The sequence below is a fragment of the Papilio machaon genome, chromosome 14, assembly GCF_912999745.1.
Source record: "Papilio machaon chromosome 14, ilPapMach1.1, whole genome shotgun sequence".
In the NCBI taxonomy this organism is placed as follows: domain Eukaryota; kingdom Metazoa; phylum Arthropoda; class Insecta; order Lepidoptera; family Papilionidae; genus Papilio; species Papilio machaon.
The window spans coordinates 6330498-6347406 of NC_059999.1; the positions used below are offsets into that span (position 1 = coordinate 6330498).

The 16909-nt window shown below is 32.7% G+C and overlaps 1 protein-coding gene across 1 annotated transcript; it reads right to left on the minus strand.

The window, feature by feature from the left end:
• Window positions 1–1805: 1805 nt before the first annotated feature.
• Window positions 1806–3038, minus strand: LOC123721677. Its single transcript, XM_045681095.1, has one exon. It carries the CDS (start codon window positions 3036–3038, stop codon window positions 1806–1808), a length of 1233 nt encoding a protein of 410 aa, XP_045537051.1.
• Window positions 3039–16909: the final 13871 nt, after the last annotated feature.

Here is a 16909-nt window from a genome sequence, read left to right on the forward strand (position 1 = left end):
TACCTGTCCTTGTGACAATACTGCGCCTAGGGCGACGTTAGACGCGTCAGTTGTTAGAATGAATGGTTTTGAATAATCTGGATATTGCAAAAGTGGGGCGTTAGTTAAAAGTTCTTTACACTTATTGAATGCGTCAATGTACTTTTGATCTATAACGATTCTATTTCGCTTTTTGAGACACGAGGTCAATGGTTGGGTAATTTTGGAAAAATCTTTAATAAAACGTCGATAGTAGCCTATCAAACCTAGGAAACTTTTAATTTCAGTTGTAGTTTTGGGAAGGGGATAGTCAAGTACTGCTTTTATCTTGTCGTTATTTGGTCGTAGTCCGTCTTTAGTTATAGTATGTCCAAGATACAATACCTCTTTACGTAAGAATTCGGATTTATCAAGTTGAATCTTAAAATTTGTTTGTCGGAATCTGTCAAAAATGGTTCGTAACTTTTGAATGTGTTCATCGAGACTGGATGAGAATACAATTACGTCATCAAGATAGATCATGCAATGGATTCCCTGAAGACCTCTTAGAACACTATCCATGGCTCTTTGGAATGTTGCAGGAGCTGTTTTAAGGCCAAACGGCATTCGGGTAAACTCAAAATGTCCGTGTTGTGTGCTGAAGGCTGTTTTTTGTCTATCCTCTGGTTTAACTTCTAATTGATGATAACCGCTAGCGAGATCTAGCGTGCTGAAATATGTACTTTTACCTAATTTATCGAATAAGTCTGTAATGTTGGGCAAGGGATATTTATCGTCTATGGTTATTTCGTTTAATCGTCTAAAGTCTATCACCATTCGGTACTTCTGTTGTCCTGATGCGTCAGGCTTTTTAGGCACTAAATGGACAGGTGCATTCCACGGTGAATGCGATTCCTGTATGACATTGTCATGTAATAGCCGTTCGACTTGTCTATTTATTTCTTGATTTTGGAAAGGAGCTAATCTATAAGGTTTCACATATATAGGATCATCGTTACGCGTTCTAATTTCATGTTTGACTTGGCTAGAGAATGATAATGGAATATCTTCACAATAGAAGATGTCTTTATATTCATTACAAAGGTTCTGTATCTTGTGTCTTTCTTCGTCATTAGTATGTTCCAGTCTAAGTTGGTTACGTAAATTTTTATCTAATAAGTCGTCAGTCTGTTTGTTATCGTTGTCCGTCATAAAATTTATATTACATTGTACGTCGTCATATGTCGTCACTTTTAGTGGTCTTGAGAATGTTAAAGTAACTGATTTATTAGAAGTATTTTGGATAACCGTAGTAGCATATCCATTGGTACAATTTACTATTGCTGAAGGCATTCTTACGTTGGGTTGAAATTCACAATAATCAAGTATAGCATGGCCGGAATATTGGTCTGTGGGGACCTTAACTCGCTGTTCACTACGCGGTTGTAATTGTAAGACATAATCTAAGTTGTTGTTGATTATAGTAATAGATGTCGTATTAGTATGTAATTTCAAGTTTTTTAAATCAATGACTGCATCTAGTTGCTTTAACAAATCATTACCTATGAGTCCATCATATCTTTTATCGACGTCATATAGATAGAATTTGTGTTCGTCGTTACTTTGGAAGGTTGGAAAAAGGGGTATTTGTGCGACCTGGTTATGTTGGCTTGATGAATGTGTACTGACTACTTTAAAGGGTTCGTAATTAATGTATTCAGGAAAATATTGGTAAGCTTTTGAAGGGCTAAGAAAGGATCTTGTACTACCGGTATCTATCATCATTTTTGCATTTATTTCTGGTATATAAATATATGGGAGTTTTAGACTTGGGTCGCAATTTAACTCTATGTGTTGTTCGGGAGAGAGGCTTGTTTCTCGAAAGGGTGGTTTTGATCAGTGTTAACTTGATTAGGGTCGTTCATACTTTCGTCGGTATCATTTTCAATGGGATATTCATCGTAGTTGTCTGTATTGTATTGATGTTGTTCATAGTAATTGGGGTCGTAATAATAATCTTCGTTTACGTAATCTGATTCCGTAAGTTCGTTAACTTTAAAGGCATTATTGTTAAGTGGGGCCGTACGCATTGATACGTCTGTTTGAAACTGTTGTGGGGGCATGGATTTATTAAAGGATGTCTGTCCTATTGGGGGTTTATAACCGAATTGTTGGGTTAACTGAGGACGATAGCCAAACTGTTGTAACTGAGGGCGGTAGCCAAACTGTTGTAACTGAGGGCGGTAGTCAAACTGTTGTAACTGAGGGCGGTAGCCAAACTGTTGACCTTGGGGATGATTACTAAAACCTTTTATTGGTGGCCGGAACCCAGGTTGAGGTAAACGGAAACCGGAATTTTGATTAACGGAGTTACCAAAAATTTGTTGCGTTCTACTTGGCATTTGTTGCAAGTTAGGCTTGTAACGTAATCCAATGGGTGGATGCGATGGCATTAAATGATTCGAATGTTGCGCGGGCTTAGATGAAGATCCGTACATTTTATTTCTTAAAGTGTATTGATCATGGAAATTTACTTCTTCAAGTACCACACTTAATGCGGCTTCTAGTGTAGAGGGTGATTTTAAACGCACTATACGTACCATATTCTCTGGCAAATTATATAAAAAGACGTTTAAGGCCGTATTATTATAAATGGCAATTTTAGCAGTTCTTAATTCCTGATTTGTATGGGTATTTACTTTTGAAATTAAATTAGATCGTACTGTCTGAATCCTATTACAAAAAGCTAAGTAAGTTTCGCCGGGATTAATTTTTAAACTCTCAAGTTCGATATTTATACATTCTTCACTTCTAGGATCACCAAAGTGTTGCTCTAGTAAATCTTTTAGTTGTGACCATGTCACTATATCGTCTCTTTCAGATAATAACGCGGCTGCATTACCTGATAAACGGCTAGTAACAACGTGGTATACATATAAATTTTGTTCGTCATTACCGCGATATCTTTCGATTACATATTCACATTTTTTTATGTATAAATTTAAATGTCTATTATCTCCTTCAAAAATAGGGATGATTTTTAACATTGTCTCGGGAATGGGCTTTATTTGAACTTCCATTTTTATAGCACTTAAAATTAATTACACAATTATAAACTAAACATGCACAAATTAAATATAATATAATCACACAAGAAATAATGTTATAACTTAATGCTACAATACCATACAACGATGTGGAGTTGTTATGGCTAAAAACCAGATAACGCGCTACCGAGAAAAGTCTTATCTCAAATAGCACAATCTAATAGACTTAAATTTCTAACGAAGGATTTTAACTTCAAGAATATACATGGAATAGGATGATAAGGAAGGCAAAAAGTTGTACTCACCAACCGACTGCTAATCCCATGTTGACACCACTAGGTTTTACTCGAAAAAGACAAATTTATTTGATTTAGGAAACGCTCCAGTATTAATCGCGTCGCACTCGCGTAAATTCAGGCAAATTTGGATACCCAAATACGAAAGACAACACTACTGTTAACGAGCGTATCCTGTCCGCAGCGCCAGTCTTGTTTCTATATGCCCTTAGTGTGTTTTTAAAAACTAACTTTATTTATTAAAACTATTAATTAAAGAAATACATTTAATTAAGACTTAACTAGCGAATACGTCCTGCCGATGCGAAGGCGAGAACAATATTAAAGGTTTGCTTACTTCTAATCGTTTAGGAAGTTATAAAGGAAGTTATAATCTAATTTCTTAAAACTATTGTTAGTAAAACTTATAATCTAATTCTTAAAACTATGACGCTGCACCTTTAAGTGCAGGGCCCTAATCTAAGGCTGAGGGGCGAGCGTCCAACATAACTACCTTCAACTTACTTTACTTGTATTGGTTTGTAATCAATTCAAAATGTTTTGAAATGTCTCTCATATTTTAACATGTTCGTGAAAAATCGGACACGTAAATTCTATTCCTAAGTCATAAAGCTATTCAATATTTGTTAATCTAAATTACAAAATCAGCAACGGTTATTATATATATGAATTCGTAATTAATACTTTAAATAAAACTTCCATTCAATACTTGTAGGCGCTATGAAAATAAAACAAAATTTTCACCGCAGCTGAAAATAAATGTTTACTATCGGGTGTCAGGTAGTTTTTGCAATAAATCAAAATTTTATTTATTATACATAACGATACGCGGCGGCATCGAACGTTGAGCACCCTGTGAATGGTTACTAAATCAGTTGGAATGGTGCCCTCAATTTTTACCGATACTTTTTAATTGTGTACTAGAAAATGTTTTTTTTTGCATTGCAGTAAAACATTATAATTAATACAATAGTAAAAAAAAGAACAGTTGCATTATTTGATTTATTTAAGCATAAATTAAATACTTAACCGATTAGTTGTGTGTAATGTTTTATTCAAATTCACTCTGCCCGTATGTCATGATTGTAATCATTGTACAGGATTAGCATAGCCATTTATACTGTGTCGATAGCATCATTGAGATAATGTTGATTTAAATTTAAAGTAATTCATTAAGATATAATTATATTTTAGGACGTGATATAAAAAAAAATAATTTGATAAGCATCGAATAACTGGTTACTCTTTGAAATTTGTAAAGATTTGTCTACGTATATGTCTACCACAGTGTCTACGGCTACGGAGATAGCTATTATTACGCAAGAATGTACGTTTCTGTGTGTGCTTTCTATTAACGAAATTATTCATCAAATATATAAATACTTGACAAAATGCAAATCGCACGCGGAGCGTCTAGTTGGAAGTAGTTAAGTAACTTTCTTGTACTGATAAATAGTTTTGAGTCTAAACCAGTCAGACGTTCGTCTTTAAAACAAGCGTCTGGATTATTTTAGTAGTCTAGATTCTTTACCTGGAATGTATTTTCATAATTTTACAGTTTGGTTTTAGTGAAAGTGGTACAGGCAATATTAAGACTGTACATTTTCTTAATAGTTCAAGTGCATTCAGAATTGATCATCTACAGGAACTTCTTGGAACTTCTATTTCTTATTGACTTCCATAACCTCTTATTCAATTGTAAAAAAATAGTAAACACGTAGAATAACTGTGTACAGTTTTGTTATTTTTCATTGTATAAGGTTTCAAATTCACAATAAAAAATCACCATCACCATTTTACCAAAAAAAAAATAATATGTAAAAATTAAAATTACAAGAAAAATTATTTTAGCAATTTTGCTTTCTGTATAACTCGATCCTTATTTCATTTCTAAGGTTTTATTCACTTGTTTAATTTACGAAACGTCGAAATAAATATAAAGGTTGAATTTAAACATAAAATTATTTATGGCAGATTTAATTAAAATTTAAACGCGCGATGAGTTACAACTTGAAATGGATCCACATTTGATTAAGGCGTACTTTAACTTTATAATTTAAATGTTTGAACAAAAATCCATTGCGGTTTAATAAACAAATTAATGTGATAAATCTAAACAGAATAACAAAAGATTATTTCAAAACTGCTTATTTTTACAGGAATTTGTAAGAATGTAATAACTTTAGTGCACTTAAGGAATTAAGACGATAAAAACTAAATATTTTAAATTTCAAATAGTAATTGTTTGAATTGATTATATAACAGCGTAAGATATTTATTATACAGGTTAGAAATAGGCGAATTCGTGGCTGAATTACTATCGCTTTTCTTTTCTTTTCCCCTGATGTTTTGTCTTTGAGCGGATCACTTTACATTAGAATGCATGCTGAAACGTTGCCATATCCGTAGGTTAAGTGACACTGATCATTATAATAGTGGTCTACTTAAAACGGTATTAAAGACGGTCGGATATAAAACGGTGTACTTAAATGTTGAATAGAAGAGTAGGTTCTATGTAAAATGAATACAAACAAGAAACAAGGCTACTTTGTAAGTGGAGGTTGGTGGTGAGACAGCAGTATTTTGGACATTCATTTTAGGGCTTCGTCCCGAGTAAATTGTAACGATTTTTCTTTAACACATACAGAATGGTTGGTGTATGGTCCAAGTGAAATTAGAACAAGTTTTTATTACAATATATAACATACTAGTTTTTGCCCTCGAATTCGTCCGCGCATTCTTCCAGGCTATGTTTTGTGCCAAATTTCATCGAGAACTGTTGAGCCATTTTTGAGATACGAAATAACAAACATCCATACATCCAAACTTTTGCATTTATATTAGTATGATTTAATTAAAGCAAGTTGGTATAGGATACCAATATTTTAGCTCCTCATATAAAGGATATTCATTCTCGATTTTTTTGTTTTTGCCAAATTATCAAGTAAATTTTTTTTTTAGCTTAGACCAAACGACATAACAAGATTTATTTTCCTTCTGGTATTTGCTTGCGTCTTAGCTCGCCTTGAATGTTAAAAGTATTGCAATTTCGACCTTTAACTGACTACACAGACCATTTAACATTTATTTAAAATTCTCTATCTCACTAAAGAAGTTGAAAGAACATTTTAACAAAGTAGCAGAAAGTTTATTTTATAAAATTGAAACTGTAATTAAAAAATTGTTATTTAATAATCATGAAAGTGAAACATAACTCATCTTCAGTAATTAAGTTATTATTTTGATTTGATTTAAATGAAATAATTTGTTCTGTGGTAGACAATTAATTGGACAAAGGCGGATAGTTCGGTTATTTAAAGCCTTAGTAGACCGCCCACTTGTATTGTTGTCGAATGACCAACTATGATTCATTTCCTTTTATAGCAGACCGCTTTCATACGCAAATGAGCTTCTAAACTACATATATGTATTAGTCTATACCAATATAATAAAGTAGGTAAGATTTATTCCGGAATTCAAAATAAATTAACAGAATTCATTCCAATCTCTTACTAAGAAATAAGATACATTTAATGATTGACGTCGACGAATTAATGATTTTAGTCATGTTGAGTCAAAACAGATTTTAAACACACATTTATTTGGGTTTTCACTACCAAAAATTATGTATAACAACATATTTCCATCGCTCTCATTTTTTACAAAAAAAAAGAGAACAGTATATTTAAATTTCACATAGGACGATTGTTGCAAATAGGTTCGATATTGTAATAATATAAATCGATGTCTCTATCATAACAATAATCTCGTAAAAGCTGAGTCTGATTTTTTTTAGATACTTAAACTTAGCTTACGAGGTTAAATACCACATAATGGCGTGTAAAATAGATTACCATTATTCCGATAATCGTATTGGAAAATGGGTTAATAGTGAAGAGCTTCAACCAACACCTTAAGAAGTTCTCGATAAACAGTCGAACAGTTGAATTTTGGAAACCACACGTATTGTGAGAAGGTTACTTTCTATGCTGCCATTATGCAGTTACTATGGGTTGCTTGCGTCATAAGATTCCGCGTAGTGCAGTGAAATTATTAGTAAGTATTGGAGAGTTGATTTATTCCTACAACCCCTTCATTTGACATCGCTAATGAAGATAAATTAATCATCATGTAAGTCATTTCCAAAGTCACCCTGCCACTTATTGATGTGATATTAACGAGGTCTTATAGATTACCATAAAGTTATACCGATATTATTTTATGAACTATTCAACACTTTCAAAATGTTCAAAGTTCTTCCATAGATGTTTAGTAGAGTAACCTTTTGAAGAAAAATCTTAAATTAAAAAAAATGCTTATTAGAAGGATATTTTAATGCATTTTTTTCTTCATCTGTCTCTTTATTTTACTATTTCTTGTAGAGTTGTATAATTATCATCCTTACATCGGCACTTTTATACAAATCTTCATAAATTTAGTCACAGCTAGTCAAGGTACGTAATTGACTTTCTTTCGCCTATAAAAAGTATCAAGAATCGCGCCGTACGCAAATAAGACATAAATAACTGTAAGGACGTTCCGGGCGTTAATGCCACCGTACCGCTATGCTAATGTACGCGACAGCTATTCAGATAGCGGCCAAGACTAATTAACTGCATAATATTTCTATATATCGTACAAGATTAGAACAATTTATATCTACATATTTATGAAGTTCGATGTTAAGTTACATAAAAGTCGGAGACAGAAATATTTGTTTTAAGCTTTGTTACCTACATATATAAAAAGATATTCGTAATAAGTTTTTAAGGTTGAAACAAAAAAAAAATAGTTATTTTAAAAATTAACAAAATTAAGGTTACCGAGGAATGCTTAAATCTTTATATGATTAAATTATAATTAAGGCTTTCATCATCATCATTAGCTTACTACAAATCCTCTGAGAGTCTCGGAGCCTACGCTAAGTCATGGGTGACTAGGCCATAGTCAACCACGCTGGCCAAATCCTTGTTGATTTCTTTCAATTTCTTCACAGATATGTGCAGGTTAAATCGATGTTTTCCTTCACTGTAAGAACGTCGGATACATGTGTATATGTAAATCTAAATTCGAAAAACACATTGGTATAATGGGATTCGAACCCAGGACATACAGATTACAAGTGAAGTGCTTAAAATCTGAGCCACCGAAGCTCTAGCTAATTAATTAAGGCTTTACATATCTTTACAACATTATATTGTACATTATAATATTAGAATAATGTAAACTCTATTTTGAATTTGCTCAAAGCTTTTAATGCTTTCTTTTAAGGCGGTAAAGTTTTCCACTTAGAAGCCATGAAAAATCTATTTGTTTATTAAAGCTTCAGGTAAACTTATTTATAACTTCATATACAAGTTATAAGCAAACCTAAATAGCTGTTTTGAAACCTATTAAATGGAAGTAATGTGCTTAGGAGAATTATTAATGCAGGCATTGAACCTCCTACAAGAAATTATTACGAAATTCTGTATATTTTCATGGCGCGTTTGAGATAATGGCGTAATTTACAAAGGCAAACATCGCTGTAATGATAATCATTATAATCTATCTTTGTGTAATGGGAACATTTTATAAATGTGTTATTATACGGTTACGTAAATAAAGACGTAATGCGATCCTATGTACTTAAGTTCTAAGTAGGATCAAGCAAAGGTAACAGAACATTAACAGGCGAATATTAGCGAACTATATTTATACTATGACGTCTTAGCTCATATGACACTATCGTATGTAATAAAAAAATAGTGCATTTAAAATTTACTCATTTAAAGGTTACTCTTACTAATATTATAAATGCGAAAGTTTAGATGGATGGATGTTTGTTTAAATGTATCTTCGGAATGGCTAAAAGGATCTTTATTAAATTTGCCACAGATGTAGAACATTGTCAGGAAGAACACATAGGCGTATATTAAGTTTTTTTTTATTTAGCACGGACGGAGTTGCGGGCGACAGCTAGTCATTTTATAAATGGAGTTAGCAAAAAAAGAAAGGATACATGCGTAAGAAATAGTGAGTTCTTTTTTTAAAAAATATTCTCTCAAAGTTTTTGAAATAATTCTCATGTGCATTTGACAAAAAGTAACATGATATGTAAAGCAAATAGCGTTTCATCTTGCCAACTTGGAATGGTTCCAGTGACAAGTTGCTTCGGTTAATATTATTATGGACTTTATTCGAGTAATGCTCCCACTTTGTTTAAAAGAATAGTTAAATTTGAAGATACTTATTTTACAAGCTACTTTAGTTTAGTTTCTGTTTCGTTGTCGTCAATGAATACTTTAAAAATCTACACTAACATTTTCGTAGTTGTCATTTTTGAATACTGTGGTACCGAGAACTAAATATCTTGATCTCTTGTCTTAGCCAAGTTTTTCCCAAAAGTCATCATTGAAGGAAAGAACTTTTTTTTAAAAGCATTATGGTTACTGTGTAGTTTATACTATTGTTAGGACTGTTGAGGGTAGTCTCACAAAAGGTTTTATAAGGATACATGCGCTGCTGCTTGAGGCAGTCTTTTTCCATCTGTCATTGCGGAACGTCTGACATTTTTGTTTATTTACGTTCGGTTTGAGTTTATACTACAGCGAGGATTATTATGAAGTAGAGTTAAATTCATTATTTCGCTGTTAGTTTAATTCTTTTAAAATACTTTTGCATCAAATATCTTATACTATATTATTTATTATTACTATTCGATAAATATTCCGTCAAGCTTTTTATTTTTACATGTGTTGGAATGTACCTTTGTGCTTGCATTAGTCACTCGTCATATTTTACTATATGCGCACGCCACACTATTCCCATTGTTCGAGCAAAGCACACTGATTACGCTTGCCTTTTGTGACTGGTAATTTCCTCGTCTGTCTACACAGGGTGTTCATATAAAGCACATTAGTATCTTTGCAATAGAGAATTTAAAATGAATCCACATAATTACTAATCCTTGATGATATTCATATAACGTTTCGTAAAATGTGGGAAATTCAAAGAGAATGTTTACAATGGTATTATATGCTGGGAAAATTAACAGAAACCTATAAAGGTCACTGACTTATAACCTCACTTTATCAGCTTATGTTCGACTTATGTTTTAATTATTTATACGTAAAGCGTGTTAATGTTTTTTACTAAATAAAATATTAATGTAAGTTGGTTAAAAACTTAAAATATGAAATCTAACTGATAGTTAAGGATTAAGTTAGGATTTATTTATTTTTTGCAGGTACTATTTTTGATTTTCATATGTATCCGACGTTCTTACGATGAAGGAAAACATTGTGATGCAACCTGCACATATCTGTGAAGAAATTCAAAGATATGTGTGAAACCAACCTGAACAGCGTGGTTGACTGTAGCCTAGTCACCCCTAACTTAGGGTAAGCTCCGAATCCCTCAGTGGGGTCGTATAGTATTCCGATGCTGGTGGTTCTATTTTTTTTTCTTAAGGTTTAATTGACATAAATTGCAACAATAATGTCCGTACTGTGAACAATTGTACGGACAAATAATGAGACACTCGTGTACATACAGAGACACCTTATATTCATCGAGTATACTTCTTATAGTGTCGTAGTCTAATAACCAAAGTTATTACTAAATTATGTTTATTTTTATATAAATAATGCAATTTGTTTTTATTCTTAAAGTAAAATAATTTATATAACAAATCAGATTTTCTCGTAAACTTAACAGAGATTATTTACGACAAAATTCTACTAAGCAAAATAATTATCGCCCTCAGTTGAACTCAGCCATAACAAAAGACGGTGTGATTAGTTGCTTTGCATTTATTTTTATTTTTTTTTCATTTATTGAGGTAAACTAACAATAGCACAAAAAAGTAGAAAATAAACAATATAAAATACACAAAGGAAAGTCTTAAGTAAATGTGCCATCCACAATGTTCACCACATATTGATCTTAAAATTAGGTTTAGCTAAAACATTCGAGTAATAGTATTCTAGTTTGTTAATAGTTTTTGTATAATATAATTTATAGTTAGACGTATAATTAATAGTTAGACAACGATTTTACAATTTCTTTTTTGAACTTATTTTTATTAACATGCATTATATCTATATTATTAAAATTGGAGTTATATGTGTCTACAATTCTGTTAAGTGGTGATCTCTTGCCAGAATTTGTACGACACCGAGTTAGTGCAAATACTTTACATTCCTTTCTAGGATGTGCCCTTGTAGGCACTTTGTAACAGAGTCTTTTAATCAAACAACTACAATCGTATCTATTGTGACATAGATCGTGTAGCAGCACCGCTTCATGTTGAGCACGTCTAGATTCGAGACGTAGTAATTTGAATTTTTCTAGTAGGCCTTGATAAGGTAAGTATGTATGGAAGCATTTATAGTTTAGACAACGAAGATATTTTTTTTGTACCGTTTCTAATGATTCGATATATTTATTATAATATGGGTTCCAGATGGGCACAGCATATTCAAGTTGTGAGCGAACTAGGGTTTTATATAAATAAAGGTAAGTAGAAGGACGTTTAAACTCTGAACTCGCGCGCATGATAAAACCGTACATTTTAAATGATTTGTTTATAATGTTGTCAATGTGCAGATCAAGGTGTAATTTACTATCTAAGGTAACCCCCAGGTCTCTAATATGATTAACATTTTCTAAGGTAATGCCATTCAAATTATAGTTGAATTTGCTTACATGTCTCTTTTTAGTAAACGTTATTGCTTTACATTTAACAACATTGAGTTCAAGCTTATTTTGTAAACAATAGGAACACAAACGGTCAAGGTCTTGTTGTATTTGATAGTGATTGTCAATGTTGTTAATGGTATGAAAAACTTTTAGGTCATCAGCGTAAAGTAAGAAATCGCAGTAGTGAAAACATAAATGTATATCATTAATGAAAAGGATAAACATAAGGGGCCCTAAGATCGAACCTTGAGGTACTCCAGATGTGATATTTTCGAAATTAGATTGACATCCATTGACAATGACTTTTTGAGTTCGGTTAGTAACATAGGATTTGAACCAACGCCATAGGTTACCACGAATTCCGTTAAAAGCGAGTTTTTCTAGTAGTATTTTATGGTCTACTCGATCGAAAGCTTTACGAAAATCAGTATATATACTATCGGTTTGCTTATTTACATCTAAATTATCAAAAAGATGTGATGTGTAAATTAATAAGTTAGTTGTTGTTGAACGACCTTTAACAAAACCATGTTGTTGTTTTATTATGATTTTATGGAGCGATGGGTATATACAGTTGTGAACTAGCCTTTCAAAGATTTTAGAGATTATGGGTAAAAGGGATATGGGTCGATAATTTTCTATATCAGATTTATTGCCGTTCTTAAATATTGGTGTTATACGCGCGGATTTCCATATCGCGGGAAAAACTCCGGTTTTTAGACATAAATTAAAAATATAATGTAAAGGTTTATAGATATTCAGTGCAGTTTTCTGTAGAAAAATTGGAGGAATGTTATCTAAGCCTGGTCCTTTCGTAATGTCCAGTGAGCGAAGCTCTTTTAGTACTGCATTGGGACATATTATTATATCACTAAGAATTAGGTCGGAATTATGGTTATCATCAGGAATGTGGACGACGTCATAATCATCATCAACATTTGATGGCTCAAAGACAGATTTGAAATACGATGAGAAAAGACTCGCTGCTTGTTCGGGATTGCTTGTCGTACTATTTTTATAGAAGACACTTTGTGGTATATCCGATTTAGTTGTCTTATTTTTTCTTTTATTTATATATGTCCAAAAGTATTTTACGTTCTTTTTAATACTATCTTCGATTGTTGTAATATATTTTTTATAGCATTTTTTTGATTCGCGTTGAAAGCGTGACCTATACATAGAGAATGTTTCGTAATCAGATCTATTTTTATATTTTTTCCATTTGCACCATGCTTTATTCTTATTTTTAAAGATGTGAATTAACGCCGTTGAAAACCAAATTGGGTATTTAGACGGCTTAATGAATTTGTATGGCACATGGCTTTTAATTACTTGATGCAGCTTTTCGTAAAATTGAGAAACTGCATTTTCTGCGTTTGTATGATCTAGAATTGACCCCCAGTCGATCGCTGATAGGTCTGAATTTATTAATGTATAGTTAGCTTTATTAAAATTAAATTGCGTCTTCGGTTTAGTAGCCATAGGCACTATACATTTATTTATAGTCAGAAATGTATAAAAGGGAGGATGATACTTATCGGGTTCGACTAACGGTAATGGTGAAGCTGAGAGTGTGCTATCTCCTACGTTTGTTATGAAGAGATCAAGGATTTTATTTTTAATATTTTTTACATTATTAATTTGTCGGCAATTAAGCAGTGAAAGAAAGTTAATTAAACATTTATTTGAACGGCAGTAATCACTGTGAACAATAGGCTCCATCCATTTATGACATTCGCGCCATTCTAGGGTCGGTAGATTATAATCGCCCACCACAATGAAGTTATCCACTTGATTAAGTAATAACGCGTCCGCCAAAAAATCGAAATGATTGCTATAGACATCGGAAGTTAAATTGGGTGGTATGTATGCAGCGCTAATTATGAATGAGTAGTTCGCCGATTTTAATTCCAAGAGGACGTGATCTACTAGAGGCGCGCGCGGGCTGAAGGCGGAGGCGCGTGCGGGCGGCGTGGCGGGGCGTGCGCGTAGCTCGCGTTGTACGGCCACAAGCACGCCACCGCCGTCGCGCCGCCCGCTCGTGTTATGATCCCTGTCACAGCGGAACACGTCATACCTTACATCGATTATTTCACTATTACTTATCTCCTCTCGTAGCCACGTCTCTGTTAAAATAATAATGTCATAGTTATGCGACAAAATATTCATATAAATAGTATTTAACTTGGTTCGTATGCCACGGCAGTTTTGATAAAATATAGATAATGTAGTACTAGTCATGGCTTTTGTAAATTATTGTAAATAAGTTTTGTGTAATTAAAGTATTTCATAGCTATTAATTTCCTTATGTTATTGTTAGCCGTGCGAAAAGAATGTATATTGAAGTGTTGGAATAATAAACATAACAGTACAAAATAGCCTCCTAGTTCACCGTAATACAGTACACATAATATTAAACTTATTTTAATTCTCAAGTAATCGAAGCGGTAGCTACTTGCGTCCCACAGTCTGTTACAAAAAGTGTTGTTTTTTATAATGCTATAAAATATGTATAAGTATTCCTTACAACTAAATATGTTAACGTAATTTATAAAATGACGAGCCCATATAAACTCAATATAAATACTAGTAATCATTTTAAATACAAAATTATTTGAACTTTTCAATATCTTGGTCTGTTCGAATAGCGATAACCGGGGAGGTGTCCGTCTTCCGTGCAAGAATGACTCCGTGCTTAACCCACACGTACCTGAAGCCATGTTTCTTCGCAGCCTCGCGAGATTGACGAAACAAAATTTTGTTATTCAGCGTAAGGTGTTCATTCACATACACTGGCGCCGGCGACCCAGTTATGGACAGCATAGTTGAGTTTAGTCCTTTTGTTGTGCGCGATGCTGAGATGAAGTTATCACGAAGTATCCTCGAGGTGAATTTAACGATTATATTTTTGGGTCGCTTGTTGTTTTGGTCAGCGTGCGGGACTCGATGAACGGCTACAACGTCAGCTGCCCTAATTGGTTGTTTGATGATGTTACCCAAGTTTTCTACTATTTGAACTAGATTCTCGCCACGCCGTTCTTTAATATTAGATATCTCTAAATTACACTGTCGGGCCTGTTGTTCCATTAAAGAAATTTTATTTTCGATTGTAGCCAATTGTATAGTAAGATCAGGGGTGCGAGTAATCTGACCTTCTAGGGCCTTCAGACGAGTTTCAAAGCCATCTTGTCTTTCTGATAAGAAATTTAGCGATTTTTCAATTTCTGACAACCTCTCATTTGTTTCACCTAAGGATTTATTGATATTGATGTTGTCATTTTGTAATTTTGTCATCTTATTGTTAATATCTGTTAGGGTCGATGTTATTTTAGTTAATTCATTGCTGATTGTTTTTGAAAGTCTCTCAATGCAATCTAAGGTTTGTGCTCCATCACAGTCGGGCTGTTTACGTTTTCGACTGTTCACAAAACCGATGTCTAACGTTGCGGGTATATCCGTGTCGGATGCGAATTTACCCGGCGGTGTTCGTTGCAGCGACATAATTAAATCTCTAAGACTCACGTGCGTTTGTATAGGTGTGACGGAGATAGACACGCTGCACTGCCGGTCCTTAATTCGTGCTCACGACAAAGACAAAAGATGTGTTTGTAGTTTTACCTCAGTACCTCAGTTACTTGTGTAAAAAAGTATCAACACCACCACTCAGAACGATAGCCGACGAATGAATGATTTAGCTTGTCATTTACACAAATTAAGCCCTTTAATAAAAACTTTTGCAAAATGATTATAAATATTTCTTTAGGATAAATATCAATGATGGTATTTTGAATACAAAAACAATCCTTGTTTTTCTATTGGTAATTATTATTTTATTCATGCCTCCTACATTAACCTCGAGAATGTATAGTCTACAAAACAGTATCGTGATTATACTTGTCTATAATGTTTATAACATTACTTTTTTGATAACTGTACCTACTATATTATTGGCAAAAGCGAAGGTGAGACAAGAGTAAGATTTATTTAATTACTGCAAAAAGGATAAGGTTTTTGTTATTTAAATGAATAAATACAAGAAACAGGTAGAAATATTTAATACAACAGAATTACATTTAAATCCAACAATTGTTTGATTCATATTTTTTGTTAGCGTCATTTTCCACTAGCGAAACTTACAGAAAACATTGTCATCTCGCTGAATCTTTGATAAAAGTGAGATAACGATATGTATACACTTTTCAGCAGTGGAAATTCACGGTAAATAAGAAATTTGACTAGATTTAATACAGTTTCGTTGCGCGAAAAAATGTTAATTGTGCTCTGTATTAAGGAAACTACACAAGCAAAAATCTTAAAATTACAAATATCCTATCCGATATGTTAAATTAAGTATTTTTAAAAGCTTATTGAATACTAAAATATCAAACAAAACCTGACAATACACGGTAATTTAAAACAACTATTTCCTTAGTGCGAGACGCGACGCGACCGCGAAGATCTCAAAATAAACACTCGCCCTGAAGAAGGACCCCCGACGCGTCCGAAACTAGTCGATGCAGTCACCGTAATATTATACGTCAGTTAAGCCGTTCTTAATTCTTTTAACTATTTCCTATAATTACACAGTTTTTAATTACACATTAATACAGAAATTTATTAATTAATAAAAATATATTACACATAATAATTTTAATCATGTTCAAAAATATATGTGATGAACATAACATGAAAAGTTTTCCTTACTTCATACTTAAAACGAAAATTGAAAGAATTTCCATATAAACTTTTAATACGCTTCTTTCGCCTTAAGGCATTGGAAAGTTACGGAAATTTTCCCGCTTTTCTTAGTTTTAACAATAAAAATATGTCTTAATCATTTTTTTTTAGATAATTTAATCTATAAATAATTCGAACAATAATTTTATTTACATTGAGAAATACAAAATATTTTATATACACTTATTT

Bases quoted from the DNA above. Each gene is read 5' to 3' on its own strand.
- LOC123721677 (XM_045681095.1), bottom strand. From the start codon at position 3,038: ATGGAAGTTCAAATAAAGCCCATTCCCGAGACAATGTTAAAAATCATC.